The sequence below is a fragment of the Syngnathoides biaculeatus genome, chromosome 5 (genome assembly GCF_019802595.1).
Source record: "Syngnathoides biaculeatus isolate LvHL_M chromosome 5, ASM1980259v1, whole genome shotgun sequence".
NCBI lineage: Eukaryota > Metazoa > Chordata > Actinopteri > Syngnathiformes > Syngnathidae > Syngnathoides > Syngnathoides biaculeatus.
The window spans coordinates 4,319,499-4,344,932 of record NC_084644.1 but is presented as its reverse complement, the minus strand read 5'-3'; the positions used below and the strand labels follow the sequence as shown (position 1 = coordinate 4,344,932).

The 25,434-nt window shown below is 44.1% G+C and overlaps 2 protein-coding genes across 6 annotated transcripts in view; one reads left to right on the top strand and one right to left on the bottom strand.

Annotated features, from left to right (window-relative positions):
- si:dkey-262k9.2 (uncharacterized) overlaps positions 1-9,363 on the bottom strand; it is an 18,568-nt gene extending 9,205 nt beyond the window's left edge. Inside the window, exons 1-2 of one of the 5 annotated variants that reach the window (XM_061821246.1) lie at positions 9,269-9,363; positions 1,231-1,285 (exon numbers count right to left, since the gene is read on the bottom strand). In XM_061821246.1, the coding sequence (XP_061677230.1) occupies positions 1,231-1,276 (46 nt within the window). In that variant the 5' untranslated portion in view covers positions 1,277-1,285; positions 9,269-9,363. Of the gene's footprint in view, positions 1-1,230; positions 1,289-4,211; positions 4,337-6,504; positions 6,787-9,268 lie in introns of those variants that run through there. The other 4 variants (XM_061821243.1, XM_061821244.1, XM_061821245.1 and 1 more) reach the window with 4 other exon arrangements.
- LOC133501459 (IgGFc-binding protein) lies at positions 7,876-25,434 on the top strand. Its single transcript, XM_061821240.1, has 26 exons — positions 7,876-8,034; positions 9,673-10,784; positions 10,881-11,212; positions 11,560-12,142; positions 12,210-12,802; positions 12,877-13,420; positions 13,493-14,031; positions 14,095-14,632; positions 14,747-14,943; positions 16,014-16,155; positions 16,368-16,945; positions 17,072-17,636; positions 17,854-18,434; positions 18,499-19,060; positions 19,163-19,362; positions 19,468-19,603; positions 19,688-20,007; positions 20,082-20,655; positions 20,750-21,336; positions 21,416-21,983; positions 23,011-23,588; positions 23,648-24,203; positions 24,287-24,486; positions 24,577-24,951; positions 25,019-25,290; positions 25,361-25,434. Exons 2-26 carry the CDS (start codon positions 10,622-10,624, stop codon positions 25,398-25,400), a joined length of 10,323 nt encoding a protein of 3,440 aa, XP_061677224.1. The 5' UTR covers positions 7,876-8,034; positions 9,673-10,621; the 3' UTR covers positions 25,401-25,434.

The following is a 25,434-nucleotide window of genomic DNA, read 5'->3' as shown; positions in this document are numbered from 1 at the left end:
TTTCAGCACTATATGGCGGACCGCATTATAAGGCGCACCTCCAATGACTGGCCTATTTTAAAACTGTTTCCATATATAAGGCGCACCGGATTAAAAGGCGCATAGAATAGACGCTACAGTAGAGGCTGGGGTTAAGTTATGCATCCATTAAATGGAGCTGTACTAAAGGCTCAATACTGATCCATGTATAAGGCGCACTGGGGTATAAGGCGCACCGTCGGCTTTTGAGAAAATTCAAGGTGCGGAAAATACGGTACATTAAATAATATGACCTACAGTATAAACTGTGCACTTCAAATGATTTTTTTGGGAGGGTTTCTTTTGCGTGTGTGGGGGCAGGGGGGCTAAATTGGACGTATTTGGAGCATATCTTAATTTCCTTTACCATTTCCAAGGCCCGAGTTCCATCTGAAGTAAAACAGTTATGGCACCGCAACCATGCGCCGATGTTTTTTCGGTGATGAGCAGTGTAAATGTTTCAACACCACCAAACATAAACATAACTTTTCAAATTGGCGCAAACAAGTTGAAGCTTGGTTTCTGCGGACCAGAACTAATTTCCCCCCCACGTGTTTGGGAGATTTTGTTATGGTCCGATGGAACCAAGTTTGAACTTTTCGACCGGATTTCTTAAGGGTTCATTTGAAACAAACGCAGCACCGCTCATCACCGTAAAGAAAAGCATAGCAAAAGTTTGAAAAAAAAAGTAGTGAGGTTGCAGCATCATGCTTTGAGGCACTTTTTCTTGTTTTTTTGGGAGGGGGCGGCAAGTGTCCACGGACTCCCTTTTAACACGAATTCGAATGCGTTTAATTCCATCTTCATACAGTCGAACGTCAGTAACGAGAGAGTCTGCATCCTTATGCAACCACATTATTTCAGTTTTTTTTTTTTTTTTTTTTTTACTTCCCCGCTCAAAAGGTTTTTTTTGTCGTAAAGGTTATAAGTCATATCACTGGTCCAAAAAGTTTGGAAAAGATTTGTCTTGGTCTCGTTTTTTTCCACTTGTCCAACAGCGTACTTCTGTTTGCCTGCGTTAAGCGCGACTTCCTTGAGACCAATTCATTTGCGCATAACGGGCTTTAATGCCATCCTTGCATTGTCCCATCCTGCTGTAAAACAACACACGCAGTACTCGATGTGCTGCAGGTAGATGAGAACAACATGCCGGCAGACGGAGGCGTGATTAGATGTTTATCAGTTACAAGCCGCCGAGAGATGAGGACTCACCAGTGGCGGTTGGCAGCAGCAGACACAGGAGCAAAAACCGCATCATCTTCAAATGCTGCTGGGGAGAGCGACAGAAACCAAGTTAAAAATATCTGCAATCATATTCAGTCATATACATATATATATATAAAAATGCTTAAAACATGTTTTTTTGGCTCAGACACGGAGTGTGACGGAAAGACTCCACGATGCCTATTATTGGTCTCGTTCGGCACCCTCAGAGTCTGTACAACGTAAGCAGTGGAAAATTAAAAACTCCTACTTGTGGTGTTTATACTGGTCTGAGGTTAAGCACGCAAGGCTACGGTTGCAACTTGAGGTGCGTGCGAGGGACACTGAAGGCGAGCCTTATTTCCCACAGCGCTCAGCAAAAAAAAAAAAACCGATAGAATTCCGTCACAGTCAGCTACCAACAAGCGACTGTTTGACATTGTCCTGTCCTCCGTGTCCGATAAGCAACATTTAAACGATTACCTAACAAAACGGGATGAGAGAGTGCATTGTTGTTTTATGTAATTTGAAGAAGACAAACCCCCTTTCAAAAGTGCAAAGATTTCACTGACACACCGGCATCGGAAGCTCATTTCTAATGACAAAAGGCCTAAAAGTAACCGAAACGCCGCATCACCAAGATGTAAAACCCAGCTGTTCCGCGTGCTTTCAAACAAAGCCCCAGCTGTATTCGACACAATAACACCGGCTGATATTTTTAAAAAGGGGAAAACATGGGAACGACCTCTCCTCCAGTGGAAGTCCCAGATGAAGCCTCTGCGGCGAGCCCGAGTCTCATTGAGATTCGAACGGGCTCGGGAACCAATTCTCACTCAGGCATGTCATACAGAAGGAGCTCTTGCTGACTTTTGTGCCCAGTGGTCATTGTTAGCTGCAGCCATTGTGTTTGGTTTCCGCCGCAGGTTTATGACTACGTGGAAAGAACCCGCGTAACACGCATCGCATCCATCAGACAGCCAGCAGCTCATGAGCATTCGCGGATAAAACTCCTTTTACGGGACTCTAATTCTAATGACTTTTTACAGATGACTTCAAACTGATAAGAAAACGTACAATTAGTAAGATCCTTTCTGAAAAATCCCTCGACTTGGCCTCTGCAGTCGCTGCTGTCGCCTACAGAATTCCATTCGTAATGAGAGCAGAGCAGTCCACATCGAGACTGCGCGCCCAATTATAACCGTACCACAAACTGGAAAATAAAGTCGTTAATCACACAACAGATGTTGACTGGGGAGGTGGCTGCGTCGCGGGGGCTGTTCCAGCCTCTGGAAGAGCCGCAGGAGCTCTCCAAATGGAAACGAGCGAAGACGCTACCAATAAAAATTGCCTCCAAATTGCTTTTCTGACTTGCTTTGCCTTAAATAATAAGCAGGTTCAATTTGAGAAGTATTTATCAAACCGGTGCACTCCATGTGCATCAAAATGCATCCTGACGCCTTGCAGCCCTTTCAAATTGGGAAATACTTTTTTTTTTTTTTTTTTTTTTACAATTGAATGGCGAATGAACTTACTTTATTAGAGAGCGCAAGAACCAATGTCTTTCTTATGAAGAGGAATACCAGCTGCCTTTGGGACGTAGATTCAAAGATCATAGATGCCAAATCAACAAATCACTAAACTACGGAGCAGTGCTGAAAATGTGAAATGCCACCATTGCTTTTGTAATTTTGACTTCTTTTGAGTGCCCCAAAATAGAGGTCAGGGCCTCAGTCGGTTTTCAAAGGGCGGAGGATTGTCACGTTAAAACATCCGTTATTTCCTTTAAAGCGGGTATACTTTCATATTTAGTCATGAAATATGTTGTGTTATTTATGATTGCTTTATCTGTACACGACTGGTCAAAAGGTTTAGAACATCCCACAGTTTTTTTTTTTTTTGCTAGAAATGATACAGTAAAGCGGTACGGTGGGTCAGCTGGTAAAGCACTAGCCTCACAGTTCTGAGGACCCGGGTTCGATCCCAGCCCCGTCTGTGTGGAGTTTGCATGTTCTCCCCAAGCCTGCGTGGGTTTTCTCCGGGAACTCCGGTTTCTTTCCCGCGTACCAAAAACATGCAACATTAATTGGACACTCTAAATTGCCCCTGGGTGTGATCGTGACTGCGGTTATTTGTCTCGATGTGCCCCGCGACTGGCTGGCAACCAAGCCCGCCTCCTGCCCATTGACAGCTGAGATAGGCTCCAGCAATCCCCGCGACCCTCGTGAGGATAAGCGGCAAAGAAAATGGATGGACGGTACAATAAAAAGTAAGTGTTCAACTGCCTCAGTTTAAACAAAAATAAGAAAAAGAGGTCGGGTCAACAGAAACTGGAAATTAATGTACATTTGAAGATGAGACAAAAAGGCCAGATTTAAACCTGTTTGAGCTGCTTTGGGAAGAACTGATAAGAAAAAAAACAAAGTAACCTACAAGTGTACATTTGTATTGTAGCATTGATGGCAACGTCTGGAGGAGGGTTGGGAATAACTTTCTGAAGATTATTTCATTTCCACTGTAGGGAAAGAAAATGGAAATCAAGCCTGCTAGCATTGGCAACATTGCTGTGCTCTGTTTCTAAGGTGTCGACATAATTGATAAAAATCCCTGATGAGCGTTCACATCACAATCACAGATTTCAGAATGCAAATAGAGCAACAGAGAACATCAATGTAAATAGATCATCCATATAATAATTCACATGATTAGTAGATCATAACATGTATTCAACTCTGCTAGCTGGGTACGTTCATCAACATACTCCCTAGTCAGGTACTCAGTCACTATCCAATCCGATCCCATTAGACTATACCGAAAAAAAAGTGAATATTGTGAATGCCTGATTGCAACATCACAATTAAGAAACTACTATCCATTCCTTTTTCGATACCGCTTCTCCTCTTCCTTTGAGTCATGTTTGAGCTGTAGCCTAGTAAATGGATTTTGGGCGAGAGAATAGAAGAACTTTGAATCGGGAAAAAAGGCAAACTCACACTTTGGTCACTTGACGGCACTTGCAAGTGAATCGTTCTTCAGAAAGCACCCTGGTCACTAAACACTGCTCATGTAGTTTGTTGAGCCACTAAGAGGATACACGTACATCCTGTATTAGCCCCATCCCACACTCCCTGCGTGTGTGTGTGCGCAGACGTACGACATCTGAACACACATCAGGATGCATGAAAACACACCACACAATAGGTGCACATAAATTTGAGCAATTGTTCTTTTTTTTAAACCTACTGCCAAAAATAGCAGCAACGAGCACATACAGACCTGAGATTGACTCTTCTATCAGATGGATACAAATCTGCAATGCACGATTTTGTAGTATCACTAGGATTCAGGTTTTCATTATTGACCTGGGGAAGGCTACAATAAAAAACATATTGTAAATATTCAGTATCTAGAATTATACTGGATAATGTCAGAAAGAGCTGTCAATATCTGTTCATCTGACAAAATTGCAAATTACAAAACAAAATCAAAATTGCATTCTGACTTGACAGAACTGTCAAACTGAAGCTGAAATGTGCATCCCTCTTCAGATGTCTTATTTGGAAAACTATTAGTTTGACAGACAAGCGTCAAAATTCATAGTTTGGGTGAAACGTTGCATGCATTTGTATTTCAAACAACTCTGTAGCATACCAAGTTCCCACATCTAACATATTAGCCAGGGGACTTTCCTAAAAGGACAGCAGTGGCAAATAGGCGCCATTCTGTAAGAGAAAGTATCCAGAAAACACAGGAGCTACCTCAAAATCTGAAAACGCCATGAGTTGTGCGGTTTGCAAAACGGCCCAAAGTCTATGAAATCCTGGATATCGAACAACCGTTCTTCAGGGCGTCAGGTGAAACATCACCTTACGTCGGTGGAAATCTGTGGAGCTCACTAGAGTTCGAATCAAAGCAATAACGCACATGGAGCGGAGCCCAGAGCCCAACAATACACACCAAAAGTGAGCGCGTAATACAATAAGAAGACGCCCGCCTGTCCCAAAGCAAATTTAAGCAAGGCGTGTTGTATCGTGACAATCGTGACGCAGGAAGTCCAGGCAATGACATTGATGTCAGGTGCTAGCACTGCTTTAGCTAGCTGGCCACAAACTTTCTTATTTACTTTAAACATTCATGGGCAGGGTGACAATTTTTCTGCCTTATTGAGATAAAAGTCTCCTTACAGGCCACAATCCAGTAACAAATAAATAAAAAATAACGCTTCTTTTTCATTTATGGTTAAGTTATATGATAACTTTACTAATTTATAATCTCGTCACAAAAATCTAACTGCTAACTTTGACCGATGAGTTATCCTCTCCTGATACCAAAATATGGCTTCAGATTAAAACACTTAAATATTTTGATATACTGAAGGATATGATGCGTGAAAATCATGATGTCCCAAAAATGGGACACTGCCCACGAATGGGTTAATTTTCAAGTTTTCTAAACTAGAACTAGTTGATTTTGGTTTGTGGTTCACTTTTGGTTTATTTCTGCACTTGCATGGCAGTTAGACTATGAAAAAGTGTGTGATATATGATGGCATCATTGTTCATTTAACGTTTTTAAAGTGTTGCTCATACTGTGAATATTACAGTGCTTTTTCTTATTATATTCAATATAGTAGTTAAAATATTACTTCAAACATTGCTTTTACAGTATTTGTTTCAGGTGGCAACAGTTTGACCCTGAAGGATTATTGCTATTGTTTCCTAAAACAAAAACAAAACAAAAAAGATGTAAATCTGAATAAACTGGACCTTTCATAAACTCTTTGTGCAGGATTAATTTAACAGACAATGCTAAAGCAATACTTTTTAATCTCAAAGGGGAAAATAAACCTGGTAGATAACAAAATACAATATACATTTCAAGTCTTTCAAGCAGGATGATAAAGGGTTGACACGGAATGGTTCTTGGGCCATATCTAACCGCTTTATGTCCCATTAAAAAAAAAAAAGGCAATTCACAACTATGGATCCTGTAATCTTTCCTTGCTGACAGTCAAACAACAACAGCAGCAAAAGATAACCTCTGTGGCTGAGATAGAGAGAACAACAAAAATAAAAGTTTACAGAGACTAAGCGGTCCCGTCTGACCTCTGACACGAACAGTGACGCTGCTAATATTTCACACATATCGTGCAGCCCAAAGTAACGTGCACACAGGATGTGCATTTAAAAACTCGTCATTTCATCCCGAAGATTAAAAACAACTTCGCAAATACATTCAAAAGGTCGAATCATAACATTGCGCGGCTAATACCTGGATCATACATACCAGTGGAGAGAGCGAAGCGAACTGGATGAAGTACATCCTTGTTCTGCGTGCCATCAAGAATGACACGCAGCCCATAGCCGTAGCCCACTTCCTGACGGGAATCCGCTGCTTGGTGAGTCAAACTCGGGCCAAAGTTTGCTCTCACCTAGCAGGGAGGGGAGGGATAGGGCACGGGGGGGATTTACACAACCACCTTTTTTCGTCAATGGCTCGGTTCGGCGGAAACTACCGCCACCAAATACGACAGTTTCCTGTCTTTTGGCAAATCTTCTCGCAACGTTCCAGGGAGTGAAACATCCGCCACACTTTCTCTTCTTTTTTTTCTTTCACTTTCATTACTACATTTCGTAAACCTGACTTAAAAAAAAATAATACAAAAATAAAAATACCTGGGGAAAACCCAACTCTAAACTGTACACAGTGAAATAAAAACAAAGACTGGATGGCTCATTGGCCATCAAAACTGAAGTTGCCGAAAACAGATATCCGCCATCTTGATACTCCCGAGATTTACTTTGCCATTGTTAAAATTTGTTTGTAAATGTTTTTTTTAATTTCTTGATGAGCTTAATCCACGCGAATAAAGTTTTGTATAAGGTTGTTGTTGTCCATCGTTCACTCTCCGCTTCACCTTCATAAGCCGACGGTTTTTCGCGAAAAGCGATGTCAATATTTTTCCAAGATTCATCAGTGGATAAGGAAGAAAACACATTTTCCGTGAAATTTTTGATGAATTTCATAATACAGAACTCTGAAAATTGAATTTGAGTTTCAAATTCAAGGAAACAAATTAAAATTTTCTGTCTGAAATAGGATGTCACAGAGACAGCAGTTGAGCAATGCGTTTAGCGTGTATTTCCCATTGCGAGTTCTTATTTCCAAAAATATATCAAACTGACTGACTTAAAATTTTATGTTTTAATGACAACAAAAAATACTTGGTTTTTTTGCGTATTTTTGGAAAATTTAGCATGTCATGGAGAAAGGGCCCTAAGGTTTCTTGGTAGTCGCGGTGTCATATGTCTTTCCTTTGCACTTCGCCTTTTTTGGCTTACCAAATCGAATTAAATATCCTTCATGTTACCAGAACTGAAAACATGTCAAGATCACACGACCAGTTTTAATTCTACATGGCAACTTTTGGGGAAAATCCCGCCATAATCAAACCTGTAAACCTCGTCCGCCACTCGTTTTGGGAGTACCAATATGGCGGCCAACCAATCGCCGTACCGCTCGATGTGAATGCGCTATCCAGTCTTTTTTTTTTTTTTTTTTAGATCAGTGTTTAATGGCTAAAGAACGTCAGGACGTGATAATGACGTCCACCTGGTGACATCTCGCGTTAATTGGCGGGACTATAAAGGCTCCAGGTGCGGTTATTGACCTCCATAGTTCCAGTGATCCGTTAGGCAAGTTTCGACCCAACAACTGCTATGAAAACAAAGTTTAAATAGTTTATGGCAGTTTCTTTGTTCCAGTGCGGCAAAATGCAGCTTTTACTGCTGCTTCACCTGTGCCTGGTGTACCTTGGTAAGTTTAATTGGAACTTGTACTAAAATATAATTTACCCACCAGAGAAATTTTGCAAGTTAGCCTAGAATAACATGGCACAATAAGCTCGACTACTATTTTAAGCAATTTATTGTTAAGTTTGGAATGAATGCTAAGATTAGATTTCAGTATAGTGTAGCTGATTTCATTCAAAATATACCTCACGAGTTTGTCATTTTAGGACTGTTTGCATACAATGTTTTTCGGGTTGCGAATTGCATGCGGTGAACTATCTTGAAATGTGTCATGTGGTAAGGGAATCTCACCAGTTTACAGTTCTTCATACGAATATGAATTGTAATTGATTCTGCTACTGCATGGGTTACTCATTTGGTACATTGGATTCAGACTTTACAAAACCATCAAACCGAAGCTGAAATGTGCATCGTGTGTCAGATGTTTTATTTGGAAATTTTAGTTTGACAGACAAGTGTCAATATTCATAGTTTAGGTGTAACGTTGCATGCATTTGTATTTCAAACGCCTCTGTAGCGTACATAGTTGCCACATTTTAACATATTAGCCAGGGGACTTTCCTAAAAAGACACATGTGCCATTATGTATTTTTTTTTTTTTATATTCCTACTTAACTTTACTGTTCAATCAGACCATCGTTATGTTCATCTTTTTTGTCCAGTTTAATGTGCTCTAAAAAGCATTTTGAACATGGCAGCATGTTATTTAAAAAAAAATGCAATTCTGTCCTCAAAGGCTGTTTTTGAACCTTTTCAAATTTGACTTCTGTAAACTGTTTGACTTGGCAACAAAAGCGGGTCCCAGGGTGACAACAGTTGAGCCGCTCATTTAAAAAAAAATACATATTTAATTAGCTCACATGACTGGCATGACTTCAGTGAGTCATGCTCAGTTTGCATAGTTTGCTTTAGTTTCCTCTCGCTCCAAGCAGACCCTCAAGTCCTGTACAGTTCCTTGCCTGCCCAAACAACTCATTTGACCACGTTTGAGTGATGTTGCGGCCCTTGGAACAATCAGTGTTTTTGGAGCCCGCTTGACCTACACCCCTCCCCTGGTTTTCTATAGTTTGTAACTCCTCCCAACTCCGAACTTTTACCCCCAGCTGTTTTGTCAGTCAATAGACAGAGCAGGAAAGTGTCATTATGTGAAAAGTATAAATGCGCAGGGTAGCATTAACAATATTTAATGCAAGTAAGGTTCTGTTCTATCAGCATGTGTATATAAAAATTAAACTTACGTTAAAGTTTGGAGGTCAGGATTCTCTACGCGCACCGCTGGTACGTTGTTGCTCTCCCACGGATCCTTGTTATCATGGAAACTGCAGGAGTCGGTCTGCACGTTTAATACAGGTGTACCCAGTCAGGAGCTCGAGACGTAGACTTCATTGGCTACTCAGCTGGTTGAAATCTGACACCGCACCTTATCTCTGCTTGCATATTGGCGAACCTGTATAACTCTGCACACAAGATGTTATCGGCCCTCTGCAAGTGTGCGTTTTACAGTTGTAAATTCAACTGTCATAATTGTTTGACCTACTCGCGTTGGCCTGTCTCCAGGCATGCCCACCTTTTTTTTTTTTTTTCCCTTTTCCCTCCTTTAAAAAAAAAAATGTACAGTACAATTTTTCTCTCTCCTTCACAGGACTCTCTGGGGCCAATACTGGTCGGAATTTTCTCATGATGTTCCCACCTCACAATGACCCCGCAGCCAATGCTAGCCACAGAGTAACTATAACGGCTACTGGTGTTGGGACTTCAGTCGCTGTGAAAGTTCTGCGAAGTGACTTCATGCGTAACATCTCCCTCGCTGCCACTCAGTCTCAGACTATTCACTTGCCTTCGTCTGTGGGAATGGCCAGCGCTCGCTCCTCCTCCCCCCTCAGTATCGCGTCTGTACAGCCAGTTACAGTTCTTGCGACGTTATGCACCCAGACTGGATGTGAGCATAGCCTCCTACGTGATGCGTCTTCCTGGGGGACCCACTACTATCCCGTTACCCCGAACTTCCCAAGTCGGACATCCGTCAGCGAAATGGTTGTCACCAACTCCGACCGAGAGACCTCTGTAGAAATTTTCCTCTCCGGGGAACTGATCTTTAATGGAACCTTATACCCTGAGGGGAGTGTCCTTAAGTTGCATTTAGGGTCGTTTGAGAGCATCTACGTTCAAAGTAATTTCAGCCTTTCTGGTTCAGAGCTTTATGCCCAAGAATCTGTCGGGCTTGTAGTTGGTTTTACCTGCAGAAACCACTCATTAGAAGGTTGCCAGTACGGATTTGCTGAACTTAAACCAGTCTCTCTCTGGAGTTACGAATATTTTGTCCCTCCCCTCGTAAAAGCTGGAACAAGTCCCAGTCTCCTGTTAGCCATGACGAATATAAACTCTAACCTAGTTCTCAGCACTAGTAATGGACAGACCAGTGTGTCTTTAACTGGAGGGCTAATGAAGACCATCCCAGTTGGTGCCTTGGATGAAGTTCACGTCATTAGCGATGTTCCGCTTCAGCTCATTTATTTCAGACGTGACATCGAACGCGTGCTACAACGCTTACAGCGTTGCTCTCTGTAGATGAGATCTGTCAGAATGGGCAAATGTTTGATGCAGAAAATTTCACTTCGCTCCCACAAAACTTGACCGAGTCAAAGTTTTCCGACGAGTCCGACAATGCGGGCTCCGGCTCTACTTATGCAGCGGATGTGGGACACTATCTGATCACGATGAAAAATGAGTCTCATCTATCGGTGTGTGGAAAAAGTGAGTACCATACTGTATCTTTTCACTGTTCAAGTGTATGCAATATTTTTACATGAATTCATTTGCTTTTTTTTTTTTTTTTCTTCCCTCTGTCAGAAATATCCCCCTGTGATACGCACTGCGGTCACAAACGGCTGTGCTCCTTCGGAAATGAAACTCAATTATGTTCCTCAAAAACAAAAATATGCTCCGCTTGGGGTGATTCTTACTATCGCACCTTTGATGGGAAAGATTTTGTCCTCCTGGGAAATTGTAATTATACCTTCGTGCAGACCACCTGTCCAGGCGTAAACGCTTCCACGCCGCTACAGGTTAATATAGCCCGAGCGTATTTGGCTGATGCCACCGTCTCCAGTATTCACAGTTTGGAGATTAAAATCCAAGGTTTCAATATATCCATGGTTAAAGGAGAGCAAAATCAAATTAGGGTAAGATCACTCGCCACGACGGGGCGGGGCACAAATGACCGTATTTTCCACACTATAAGGCGTACCTAAAAGCCTTCTAATTTGGGTAGAAGATGACGTATGATTTATAATCCGGTGCGCCTTAGACATGGATTGATACCGAGCCTTTAGTGCAGCTCCATCTAATGGATGCATAACGTCACCCCGGCATCTATTCTGTGCCTTATAATGGAGTGCGCCTTATATATGAAAAGTTTTAAAATAGTCCATTCATTGAAGGTGCGCCTTATATGGAAAATATGGTACATTCATGTTTTGTTTTTTTGTTTTTTTGTTTTTTTTTCTCTCACTGTCTTTGTAATTCCCAGGTTAATGGACATAGGGAGTACCTGCCCGTCATCTTGGGTGATGGGATCCTAAGAGTGTATCCAAGTGGTCTTGGTGTTGTTCTGGATACTTCATTTGGCATAACACTGCAGTATGACTGGGTTCATAATATTCATGTTGAAGCAGGCCCGGAGCTGTACGGACTTCTGTGTGGTCTTTGTGGAAATGCCAATGACGGCACCTCCAATGGCACCGTTGTCTCTAATGGTACTAATCAGTCCAGAACTATAGATTTCACTCTCCCCTGGGTGTTGGACAGCAATACGGCTGTGTGTATGGAAGACTGTGAAGATGGCCAATGTCAAGTGTGTGGTCCCACGCAATCCTATCCTGGCAAAAAGGGCAAATCCTTTGAGAATAAATGCACTATACTGAAGAGGAAGGATGGACCTTTTAGTGGCTGTCATGTCTATATTGATCCTAAAGCCTTTGTTCATAGTTGTGAGAACAACCTGTGTCTCAGTGGAACGGCCAGTTCAGTATGTAAAGTCTTTACAGCTTATGCCAACATGTGCCAGAGGCTTGGGGGCAGGGTCCAAAACTGGAGAGCAGTCACAAAGTGCCGTAAGTTCTGAAATTCTTCATTTAAGTTGTTCAATGAGAAGCGTTAAAAGGTGAACTTATTTTACAGATCTGGCTTGTCCGGTGAATAGCCATTATGAGGAGTGTGGCTCTTCCTGCCAGGCTACATGTGGTGACCCAGAGCCCCGCCGTAATTGTTCCCTCCCTTGTGTGGAATTATGCCAGTGCAACAGGGGATATCTGCTAAGTGATGGCAAGTGTGTTTTGCCCAGCATGTGTGGTTGTGTTCAAAATGGCTCCTATTATCTCCCCGCAAAGACCTTTTGGAAGGGGGAGCAGTGTCAAGAGAAATGCCTCTGCCAGCCTCAGTCTAAGACCGTAATGTGCGCTCAGTCTCGCTGCCAGGTTGGAGAAGTCTGCAAGGTTATAAATGGAGTCCTTGGCTGCCACGCCGGCGGACCCGGCCTTTGCGTGGCTCAAGGAGAGCCTCACGTCACCACATTTGATGGCCGGATATTTGAAGTTCACGGAAACTGTAGTTATCTACTCACGTCGCACTGTCCCGCGTGGGGAGAGCTGCAAGACTTCAGTGTTGAGGTTCAGAGCACCGTCAAAAAGCCAGGCAAGATTTTTCGACACGTCGAAATGTCTGTCACTGGGTATTCCATTCAGATGTCATACATGTGGCCTAGCAAGGTTATGGTAAGTTCATTTCTTCTACGCAGCATTTAAAGTTTTTGATATTTGGTATTTCATTTTTTTTTAACCTGTTTCAGGTCAACGGTCAGCTGCTGAACCTTCCTTCTGTTTTGAGCCAAGGCAAAGTAATGCTGTACCTGAAAGGACAGGCTAGGTGTATAGAAACAGACTTTGGTGTCATTGTGACATACAGCCCGGACATTGTGACTGTCACGATGCCCAAGGTCTTTGCGGGTAATCTGTGTGGACTCTGCGGGAACTTTAACGATGAGCCGCAGGATGACCTGGTGCCAGAGGACTTTGATATTATGCAAGCCATCAGACCCTGGAGGACCAGCTATGAACATGAATGTTGGGACGTGCCCATGAACAACTCGGGCTGCAGTCCACAAAAACAGGATCTTTATCAGGGGAAGGATTTCTGTGGAAGGTTAACGGATCCTCAGGGGCCATTCCAGCGCTGCCACAAAACTGTGGATCCGCAAGAGATCTATGATAACTGTGTTCACGACCTCTGCAATTGGAACCAGACAACCCTTTGCCAGGTTCTGTCCAGCTATGTTGCGGTTTGTCAAGAAATGGGGGCTGGTGTGGATGAATGGAGAGCTTCCAGCTTCTGCCGTAAGTCATAAAGAAAAATGGGACTTTAAGGCTTTAGAATTGGTTTAAATTTACTGTTCTTTTCTTCCTCAGCTCTCAAGTGCCCACCAAACAGTGAATATCACCTCTGTTCCAGTCACAGGTTTGCCTGTGCTCAAAACCCAAGTTCTCGCTCCGAGAAATGCAAGGAGGGCTGTTTTTGCAAACCTGGGTTTTTCCACAGTGCTGGGGAATGTGTCCCAAATTCTGAATGCGGCTGCAGTCATAATGGTAGTTACTATGAACTCCAGGAAAAATTCTACCCAGACGAGAACTGCTTCCGCTCTTGTGTGTGCGTGAGCCACAACGTCGTGAAATGTAGAGGGCACACGTGCCCAGCCGGGACAAAATGTGCCGTCAAGCACGGCCGACGTGCGTGCCACGCCACGCATTTGAAATGCACGATCATGGGCGGAAGACACTTGCAGACCTTCCACGGACATGCATTTGATTTGAACAACAACTTGCGTCACCTCCTATTCCAGCCATGTGACAATCCCGGATTTGCTGCCGTTTTCCACGGACGGCGGCTGCACCTAAGAATCAATGACATGAGCCTGATGCTGTCCAGAGAGTATTTTGGAAAAGTTGAGGTAAATTGCTGCAATTGGGCAGAGTTTAACTTCCCATAATGATGATTGTGCTGTTGCTCGCAGATCGACGGTGTCGTGAAGGCCCTTCCTGTTAACATGAACGGTGTCTCCGTGCTGCCTTCTGGTTTACTGACTCGTATCATCGCAGCGGCCACTAGCACTGTGGTCACCTTCGGAGGACCTTCCATCATACAAATAACGATCCCAGCCACAGACAAGAGGCTGTGTGGCTTGTGTGGAAATTCAGTTTCTACTGCTGCTACAAATAAGCAAAGAAGTGTGTCAGATGACTTCGTGCAACCATCTTCCCGGTGCTTTTCTCCCACGGGAGCAAACTGCTCTGTTGACTGCCATGACTGTCTTTTATGCAATGCCACAAAGGAATTTGAATCTGACGACCTCTGCGGCACGTTGCTTGCTCCTGAAGGCTCTTTTGGGGTTTGCCATTCCGCCGTGGACCCAATGCCGTTTTTCCAGAACTGTGTGAACGATTTGTGTAGGTCAAATAACACGGAATTGTTCTGTGACAGTTTGAGACAATACGCATTTGCGTGCCAGGATGCGGGAGCTGAGGTCAAACCATGGAGGGGGAATAAGTGTGGTAAGCTTTTTCACTTTGTCTTTGGTTTTTGTGTTTTATAAAGCTACACAAGATTTGCCAAAATTCCGCCCAACACTTTATATCACTCTACTATTCTCTTGTACTCTCCTGCAGCACTTTCATGCACTGGACACTCCCACTACAATGTATGTGTTGGTGCATGTTCAGAGTCCTGTGCCATTTTATCTGATGTAGCCTGTCCATGGCCTTGCTATGAAGGATGTCAATGTGACGCTGGATACTTGCAGAGTACAAATGGCTGTGTCAGGCCTGAACAATGCGGCTGTTTCTACCTTGGGCAATACTATGAGGTGAGCAAATGTATTTTTTTTTTTTTTTTTTTAAATAAACTCAAACCTGTTACTATAGAGCTCGTGGACCTACGTCATAAAATCATGACTTTTGTTTACCTCTCCATATTCCCGGTCAAGCTAAGCAGTGCTCAATGCTAAGTCTGGAGATGACACGGAAACGTTTTGTAGCCCATACTCTTGTCCGATAGGCAGACATTTTAGAAGGTGAAAATAAATGACAGTACACGGAAAAAATTAGAAACTCTGCATAGAGGTCCCGTATTTAATGCCGAAGCAGATTTAAGAAATTGGACTTAATTCGTTCTGCTTGTCTTGGACAACTGGATCGAAACATGGATCTGGTGACTAAGTCGTGGAGGTTTACATGGAAAAATTTGAAAGCGTAGAAAAGTCTGGACTCATACGAATACTTTGTTGCTGGATCTGTTCTCATCAGGAATAAATCCCACCATAGTGACTGTTTTGACTGCTCGTGAACAGGGAAGGGTTCGGCCACACGTTAATCTTTGCTGGAATCCATCGATCTTTTCAGATAGTATTCAATACCAATATTTAAATAAATGACCCCTGGTTTTACACAAAAGCCACACTTAACCTTTGTAAACTTGACTCTTTTTTTTTTTTTTTTTTTTTTTAATTTTTTATTTTAACGCCTTGTTCTCAAATGAGCCAATTTGGCATTATACTTTTGGATAATTTGAGATTAAGAATAATCCCTTCCTTAAATGAAGCGATCGCTACACCAGGCGCGTATGTATTTTGATTGGGCACCCTCTATTGTTTCGTTGCCGAAATCCATCAATATTTTCTGGTCTTTGCAGCTGGTATTACATAGAATGATCTCTGAATATGTCTCGTCTGTATTATAAATATTGTCCCCCACAATGATGAGCAGCGCTGTTTGACTGGCAAAATGAAGTCACGTACACAAGCTCTATAGCTAACTAAATGCATGAATTTTGATTTTCATGTAGCTTGATCTATTACAGTATTAGCTTGGTCTGACTTGTATAATATGCAAATCACTAATTCCGGAACTTTTTCTACTCTGGTCCATCACTGTATAGGTTGGGGAAGTTCTTTGGAATGTGAACTGCACTAAGAAGTGTAACTGCTGTTCTGCTGCCACCCTGTGTTGTAGAGCAGCCTCTTGCCCCAGGGGTCAGAACTGTGTATTTAAGGAAACCTGGCATTGTGAAAAGGAAAAAAGTAAGCCCACCCTCCTCTTCCCCTTGATTTTGGGGAGACTGTTCACCACAACTGCAAAGTCAGGTTCTCTGACAAATTTTCTTTTGGAAGTCTGCCATACTAGACTTTGTACAAAACATTAGCAGTCTTCCTTGAGGTGTAAGCATGTCTCTAGAATGTTGGAAAGCAAATTTTAAACTCTGAGCATTCCATCTCCCCCCCCCCTCTTTCAGCATTGTTCTGCCCAGTAAATAGCCATTATGAATCCTGCGGGACAGCCTGCCCTTCCACATGCGGGGGCCATGCCGATTCACCCTGCGCCCAAGGTTGTGAAGAAGGATGTCAGTGTGACCCCGGGTTTCTTCTGGATGGCGACACCTGTGTCACCCCATCTCAGTGTGGCTGTACATACAACGGAGACCGTTACCATAGCAACGAGACCTTTTGGGCTGATTCGTGTACTAAACTGTGTACGTGTGACCCCCACACCCACCAGATCCATTGCCACGAGGCTTATTGTGGCGACGACGAGTATTGTGGTCTTCAAAACGGAACGAGAAGCTGCGTGCCGCACAATTATACGATCTGCCGCTACAGTGATCATCGTGTGGTCACCTTCGACAAGCGGGAGTATAATTTCCTTGGCACCTGCCAGTATCAGTTACTGGGCGTCTGTGAGCAGTCGCAAGGTCTCGATGTCATCACGGTTGACGTGCAGACGGATGCGTATAATCAGTCAGCACAAAATGTCTTTGTCGGCATAAATGGCCAACATGTGAAACTGAACAGCCAAAATCCAGACAGCATAGAGGTAAGCCTTTCCGATCCACTTTTTTTTTTTTTTTTATAGCTCAGTAAATCAGATTTATTGTGATGTTGACTTCTAAATGTTTTTATTTATTTTTTTTTTTTTTTGGTCACCCCCGCCCACCACCAGGTTAATGGCGTAAAGAAGAACATGCCAGTCTATGTCAACAGAACCGCCTTGGTGCTCTCGTTGGGGCTGCACACGTACATCTACTCTAATTTTGGCTTTTTAAGCGTTAGCAAAGAAGGGCTCATAGTCATTAGTCTCTCGAGTACATACGCTAATACTACTTGCGGCCTTTGCGGTAACTTCAATTCTGATCCCGCCGATGACCTCACGGTGAATGGCACACAGGAGAATCTCACTCCAGAACAATTTGGGAAAGCTTGGCGGGTTGGAATAAACCACTGGTGTGCGGAAGGCTGTCAAGGTGGAAGCTGTCCGAATTGTTCATCTGAGGCTTTGAACCGCTTCTCTGACCCAACCGCTTGCGGAAAGATTCTGGAAGTTAATGGACCATTCAAACACTGTCATAGCAAAGTGGACCCCTTCAGCTTTTACAAGAACTGCGTCAGTGACCTGTGCCTTTATGGAGATGTGCTGCCTGCAGTGTGTCGTTCCCTGGCTGAGTATGCTGAAGTCTGCCTTCGTCGCAAGGCTTTAGTTTATGCCTGGAGGACTCCTGAATTTTGCTGTGAGTATTCAATTGCTCAGCACTTGTGTTGCAACCCGATTGCAATTTTAAGTCAAATTTTGTCCCTGTCATGAAAATTAAGGTCTGCCAAATTCATGAGCATAATCCATTGTCTCATATTATCCCCCACGAATGATTTAATAAGGCCACAAGCTTGCACTAATGCTTCATTAGACACTGGCACTATGACCTTGGCTTTTGTCTCCATTCTCTGCAGATGATTCCTGTCCGAGCAGTACGACCTACAACACGAGTATCTCCCCTGTCGAGATTTGCCTTGGCTGGCTTCAATTAACAATCGAGCTGCCTCCAAACATCGGCGAGAATTGCCTCTGTGAAGCAGGTTTACTCCATAGCGCGGGCCGCTGCGTCCACCCGGCAAACTGTGGCTGTCTGCACGGATCGGCTTCTGCAGAGTACATCTTACCAGGACAGGAGGTGTCGACATGTGAGCAGACGTGTTCATGTCATCCCGGTGGAAACTTGACGTGTGTTGACGCGCCATGTAGTCCGGATGAAGAGTGCGCCCTTATTAGGGGCGTTCAAGGTTGCCACCCCAAAGTTAAAAAGGCTCACTGCTCAATAAATGGATCCCAATTAAGTACTTTTGATGGACTGGCATTTGAACTTAACGATACGTGCAACTCCACTCTGGTTCGCACGTGCGCTCTTGAGGACCCGAATCTGGAGCCAGTTTTGATCTCTTTGTATACAAACCACAGTGGAGGCTACCAAATCTATCTGGAAGTTAACAATATGACTTTTGAAATGTCAACTGCTTATCCTGAAAAGATACAGGTAGGTATAGTCATCATTAATCACATAACCGTTTGCAGTTGATTTATATTTATTCCTCTTTTAGGTTAATGAAGTTTCTGAGAACCTCCCATTCTCAGGGAACAATGTAACTGTGCATCACGAAAACGGACGGATGATTATCAAGACTTCACATTTAGTAGAGATTATTTTGGACCTTGGTAATTACTTGGAGGTCAAGCTACCAAATGCTTATAAGTGGTCAACATGTGGTCTTTGTGGGAACTACAATGGCGATCTCTCAGATGACCTGCAGCTACCCAACTGTACTGCCACCTCCGATTCAGACATGTTCGGGGAATCGCGGAAGCTGTCAAGCTCTGAATCCTCCTGCAACGAAACGTGTAACGGCACCTGCCCCGGTTGCCTGTCCCTCGCGTCACAGAATACCACCGACCTGTCCTGTAGTCTAGTCACCCAGCCGACAGGGCCCTTCTCACCTTGTCACAATTCAACATGCCCTCAAAAATACTACGCCCTGTGCCTGAATAACTCAAATGATGGAGAGAGCCAAACGGACGCTTTGTGTGGCGCATTAGAGATGTATGAGGCAGCATGCAAAATGGCTGGTGTGAATGTTCACCCCTGGAGGAACATCACGGGCTGTGGTAAGAACTGAAAGCTGGCAATTTTTTTTTTTTTTTTTTATTTTAAGACTAACAAAATATCTGACTTCTTCCCCCACCCCCTTCACATCTTATTTTATCCAGCTCAGAAATGCCCTCAGTTCAGCAACTTCAGCCAATGTGCCAACGTTTGCTCCTCGCTCTGTCCCGAGATCAGCTTTGCTACGGAATGTCCCGGAAGCTGCGAGGAAGGATGCCAGTGTGACGCCGATCACCTTTACGATGGGCATGAGTGTGTTCCAGCAGAGCTTTGTGGCTGCATGCACGAAGGGACGAGCTTTCAGGTTGTGATGCATTGATTTTTTTAAAAAAAAAAAATACTTTGCTAGGGGGGAAAAAAGTAATTGTAAACATACCTTTTTTTTTTTTAATTTATTTTGTAATTGTAGGCCTCTGAAAATAAACTTCTACAAAACTGTACTATGAACTGCACCTGTGGGCCTCCACTTATCTGCGAGGCTCACAAGTGTCCACCTTTGCACAGTTGTCTGGTTTTAGATGGAATGGCTGGCTGCCACGCAGATGGTGAGCTATTTCCAGGACTGAAAATTATATTATCACTTTTTTGCTTTGTACATTTTAGTAGTTTTCAACTTCTCTTTTGATCAGAGCCAGACCAAGATCCCTGTGAGGGAAAATGCGACATATCCGAGCGATGCTACCTGAGCAACGGTGTAACTGTTTGCGAGAGCAAACCGGGTCAGTGCTGGACCTGGGGAAGCCACCACTACCACACTTTTGATGGCTTCAACTACGACTTCAAGGGTACCTGCACCTATCTGCTTTCCGGCAGCAAAGGCGGCGCAGGTGGAACGACACCTTTCACGGTGTCAAAGAAGAGCGATTGCAAAGAAGTTTCATCCATGCAGCTGGTGACTGTACAAGCGTATGGGTTTGTGATCGCCTTTGTGGACCAGGGCAGTATACGAGTAAGTTAAGTTTCTCAAAGTTTAAACCAGCACCTCCTGATTTTTTTGGACTCTATACTCCTTTTTATTTTCAGGTTAACGGTCAAGTAAATTACATTCCCGTCACTCTGCTTCGTGGTAAGATTGAAGTTTCAAACAAGGAAGGCAAAACTCTACTGAAAACTGACTTTGGGCTGAACGTACTGTTTGACTGGAATAGCACCATCCTAATAAGATTGGACCCCAACTATAAGGCTGTCGTCTATGGCCTGTGTGGCAATTTTAACGGCGATCCTCAAGACGACTACGGAATACATTTGCAAGGCTTCCCACCTGCCACGACAAGTGTGGAGTTGGCACAGGCTTATCGCATCTTTGACGGCGATCATAACTGCTGTACCGGTTGTAAAATGGAATTGAATCTTACTTCGCTGATGGAAGACGCGCCCGACGGAACCGCTGCCCGTCGTAAAATTCACTGCAACGACCTCGTCGATCCAACTGGTCAATTTGCGCGCTGTCACAGCCACGTCAACCCGGAATCTTTTTATGAGCGATGTATAGCTGACTTCATGCAAAAACGGTCGGAGGCTTCTCTTAAACAGGCGACATCATCCTATTCTGTTGTTTGTGACGAGTTAAGTGACTTCCCCCCTGAACTGACAATGGGTAAGTATTCTTCTCAAGGTTCATGTTTTGAATTTTGACAATTGTGAATTAAATGAGTGTGTGTCTCCCCCCCCCCCCCCCCCAATTGTTTAAGCTGTGAGCTGTCCGCCAAACAGCCACTACAAGACTTGTGGCTCAGCCTGTCCCCCAACCTGCGGATTAAAAAGCAGACTCTGTCATCAGGCTTGTGTCCAAGGCTGCTTCTGTAACCCGGGCTTCCTCGCCAGTCCGGAGGGTTGTGTGCCGCCTCGGCGATGCGGTTGCACGGACTCTACTGGCAAATACTACCACCTCAACGCTGCTTTCTGGATCCCGGATGACTGCGGACAATTTTGCATCTGTCAACCAGGAAAAACCAAGTGCAGCTCATCGCAGTGCCCGAAAGGAATGTCCTGCAAGCGACTTCCTCACAAAAGAGTGTGTCAAGCTGACAGACCTCAGAACTGTACCGTTGTCACTGGGCTGCACTTTACATCCTTCGATGGACATCGTTATGACTTCAGGGACAGTTGCGCTTATATATTAGTTCAGACGAACTCCAATCTAAATGGATTTGCACCGTTCAACATCACCATCTCCGACGCAAGTTGTCATAAAAGATTCTTCCATAGCCTAACTTTAACTCTTTCAATCTACGACCTGGAGATGGTAGTCCGCAAAGAAGATCCTGACAAACTATTTGTGAGTTCCTATTCCCCTCCACCTTTACAATTTTAAATATTATTCTGATTGCAATTTCATTTTTTTTTTTTGTTTTCAGGTTAATGGACTGCATAAACCTTTGCCATACTTGCACCATAAAGGCCACGTCCATGCTTTTCTCACACCTTCGTCACTAGTTATTCACGTAGATACAGGGTTGCAGTTGATTATCTACAAAACTGGCACCATGGTGGTTGTCCTCCCTGGCAGTTACGCATCATCCGTTCGCGGTCTCTGCGGGAATGCCAACTCCGACCCTTACGATGACCAAATGATGCCAGATGAAGAGCAAGCCCCAAATACGCTCGCGTTTGCTCACAGCTGGAGGTTGGGAGGAGCAGCGGCCTGTCGGTCCCGCTGCGCTTCCGCGCCAAAGAATTGCCCTTCGGATGCGATGAAAGTGTTTGAGGGGGGTGATTTTTGCGGGGTCCTCGGAGATGAACTCGGCCCGTTTGCAGAGTGCGCTTTAGTTTTGAGTCCGAAGCCCTACTTCAAGAACTGTTTAGCGGACGCCTGTTTTTACGGAGGCTATTACTTGGCCCTTTGCAATGCCGTTGCAGCCTATTCAGCTGCCTGCCAAGCAGCTCAGTTACCCGTCAGGCACTGGCGGAGTGACACCTTTTGTGGTGAGTAAATGGCCTTTTTGGTTTTTAATCTTTTCCTAAATGCAATATCACTGCCTTCTCAAGCTACTGTCATTTTGTTTACTTGGGTTGTCAACATTTTAAAAGTACCGTAATTTCTCGAGTATAATGCGCGCCTCCAAAGTTGACCAAAAAAAAAATCAGGGAAACCCTTCTACCAATGCGCACTACCAATTTGCTGCTACCCATATGTTCAAAATATTGGGAATTATCTGCAGTTATAGTTTGCTAGGTTTCTACTTGTATTGTTTTTCAAAAAAACTGTCTGCATAATCACTGTGCACGTGCTGATGTAGCCGTAATATAATCTCGGGACAGGCCACAAGACACGTTGGTCCTGTTCCCTGTAACTGTCGGAACAGAATCCCTCAAGCAACTAAAATAAACGCTCAATGATGGCATAACAATATAAAACTGTTAAACATAAATTTCAGTCGTAAATATTTAACTGTTTGACTTAAATAAATTGGATTAAATATTTGTGCATAAAACGTTTTTGCATAATCAAATTTATCTACATTACACGTCCTTGGCCAACACTTCAAAAGTAACATCTGTCTACTACAACAGCGAGTTGTGTAGCAGTTGTGGATGAAAATATATGCATTATTTTTTTTTTCTTTAAGTTAAAACAAACTCACAGACAGTCGTTTCTGATCTTTGGTGAAAGAAGCAACAAACATGCTACGCTCACGATCGTAAAAAGCATGCGCCCTGAGGTCGTCGTAGAGTTCAGATTGGGGGGGCGCATATTACTGTAATGTGTGACAAGACACATCGAATATCTTACCAAAATGTATATGTACCCTTTTTTTTTTTTTTTTTTTTTTTTTTTTTTTTTTTTTTTTTTTTTTTAAAATCCATACCTAAATATAATGTGCTCCAACTTTTTGGAAACATTTTCAAGATTGTACTGTGCGACGCTTAGTCTATCAATTGCATAGAATAAAGACCACCTTATTTGACTATTTTAACTACATATATTTAATTCTAACCCTCCTTTCTACAGGTATAAGATGCCCCAAGAACAGTCACTACGAGCTGTGCGGGCCCCGCTGTCCCGTCACGTGTGCGGGACTTTCCTCTGCAACTACCTGCAGCGGCGGTTGCGAGGAGGGTTGCCAGTGTGACGCTGGCTATATCCTCAGTAATGATCGTTGCGTATTGGAGGCAGACTGTGGCTGCTTACACGAGGGACAATACCATCTTCCTGGTTACTTTTCTGACTCAAAAAGCTGTCAGATTTGTTACTGTCATAAGAGGAAAGTGTCTTGCAGACCATCACCTTGTAAGCCCGTAAACGACCTCCCAGCAAGCGTTGGCCTCTTTGATTCAAGACCCTGGCGTAATGAAGCGTGTGAAATTCTTGCTGGGTTTGGCTACATCACTTTTGACAATTTAGTAATACCACACTACGGCGCTTGCACCTATTTAGTGTCCGAACGCTCTCCCAATGAAACTCACGGCCACCGGCTGCTGCTTAGCTTCGAGAAGCACAGCGATGGCACTTTTATCGTGAGCAAGCTGGTGTTTGTTTTAGCTGAAGTGGAGATGAGCGTGGATCCAGAAATGCGGTGGAAAATACAAGTAAGTTCTGCAATTGAATTTAAATTGACTTTAATGTTAACATTTTTGTTTCGTTTCAGGTAAATGGTGAAGACCACAAGGTGCCCTACAGTAATGATGCACTCAAAGCTTATGAATATGACGGTCGGTTAGTCATTTCGTCTGTGGCTGGCGTGAGGCTTGAGCTGTCTGCCGCAAAGCATCTCAGGCTGAGCGTACCGCGGCGTTACAACGGCACAGTTTCAGGCCTCTGCGGGAATTTCAACGGGGACAAATCGGACGACCTGGAGTTAAAAAGCGGTTATCTTGCCGAAAGTATCGCCGATTTCTTGACTAGCTGGTCTGTCGGCGCTCCCGGACAGAATTGCAGTGAGATTTGTGGAAAGGACTGTGGTCAGTGCACGCAGTCTTTCAAGGCTGAAACAGTTTGTGACCTCCTCTTGGCCACGAGTATCGAATTCAATCACTGCTGGAACCAGGGCATTAAACCCCAACTATACAGAGACGCGTGCCTCGGAGCCATTTGCGGGGGGGCGGATGATAACGAAGCTGTATGTCTAGCGCTGGAAGCCTACGCGGCAGCCTGCCAGGCTGAAGGGATAACTGTGGGTTCCTGGAGAGAAAAGAGCCCCTGCTGTGAGTGACCCCACCCCCACCTCCCTTTTTTTCATTAAATTCAAGTTTAAGGATGACTCTCAAATTTTATTTTTCGTAATCAGCTTTCAAGTGTCCAGACCGCAGCAGCCCAAGCCGGTGTGTCGATGCCAGTTCCAGCTCGTGTCCCGCTCTGCTCCGGCCGGGGTCCTCGGCAGTCGGCTGTTCGGGAGGGTGCCAGTGCCAGCATGGGAACGTGTTCGATGGCGGGGAATGCGTACCCGTCGGCCAGTGCGGGTGTGTGGCTCATGGTCGATACATCCAGGTAAGTGTAGAAGCTGTACGCACTTTTTTTTTTTTTTAATGCGTGTTACTTTATTTGTATTTTTACACGTGATCTCTTATTTTTAAAAAGCCGGACGAGCAGCTGTACAGTGAGAATTGCACAGAGCGATGCTGGTGCCACCCTCTAGGTGGCGCCTTGTGTGAGAAGGCAGCCTGCGGCCCTGGCCAGATGTGTTTACTGAGCGAGGGCTCCTGGAACTGTGCTGGACAGAAAGTCTGTCAACTCAGACGCGGCCTGCGGGTCTCGACTTTTAATGGACGGCAGCCGAGCTTGGCACCAAAAACCGCTTACAAGCTGACGGGCCTTTGCAACGAGAAGTCTCCTGATTGGTTCAGCCTGATTTCTTACTACGGGCCTTGCAATGGGACTGGGACCAGGCTCGATACAGTGTTCCAAATCCTCCTAGTGGGATTCTCCATCGTTATCCAGGATGGTGTTGTGAAGGTAACATAAAATCATATTTTTCTGCTTTTTTTTGTTGGTGTTAATGTGTTCACTGTCTGCACCGCAGGCCAACGGGGACGTCGTGCCGCTGCCTTACACGACGCCTTCAGGGGTTTTGCTGTCGTCCGGCGTTGCCTGGGACAAGTCTGAGGCGGTGGTGGTCCTGAAGAGAAATGCTGGACTGGAATCTGAGTTGCAAATGGAGATCGGCGTCACTAACGTCACGCTCAAGGCGGCTCCTTGGTACGCTGGGAAACTGTGTGGAATCTGTGGCGATCTTGATGACCCCCACTCTCGTACGTCGGTCAGTTCGTGGGCGCTCTCTGATTTTCAAGCCTGGTAGGTGAAAAGCATCATTTTTGTGCAGGCAATATATTCATTTTAATTTTTAAATGTTTTCCCTCCACAGCCTCAGACAAGGATCTGGCAGTGTAAATCTACATGTATAAATGAATTGTATAAAATTAAAAATGCTGAAACTCA

Coding starts and splice junctions, on each gene's coding strand:
- LOC133501459 (XM_061821240.1), top strand. CDS start 10,622: ATGTTTGATGCAGAAAATTTCACTTCGCTCCCACAAAACTTGACCGAG. Junction 12,803..12,876: donor TGTGGCCTAGCAAGGTTATG/GTAAGTTCATTT, acceptor AACCTGTTTCAG/GTCAACGGTCAGCTGCTGAA. Junction 19,604..19,687: donor GGCTGGCTGCCACGCAGATG/GTGAGCTATTTC, acceptor TCTTTTGATCAG/AGCCAGACCAAGATCCCTGT.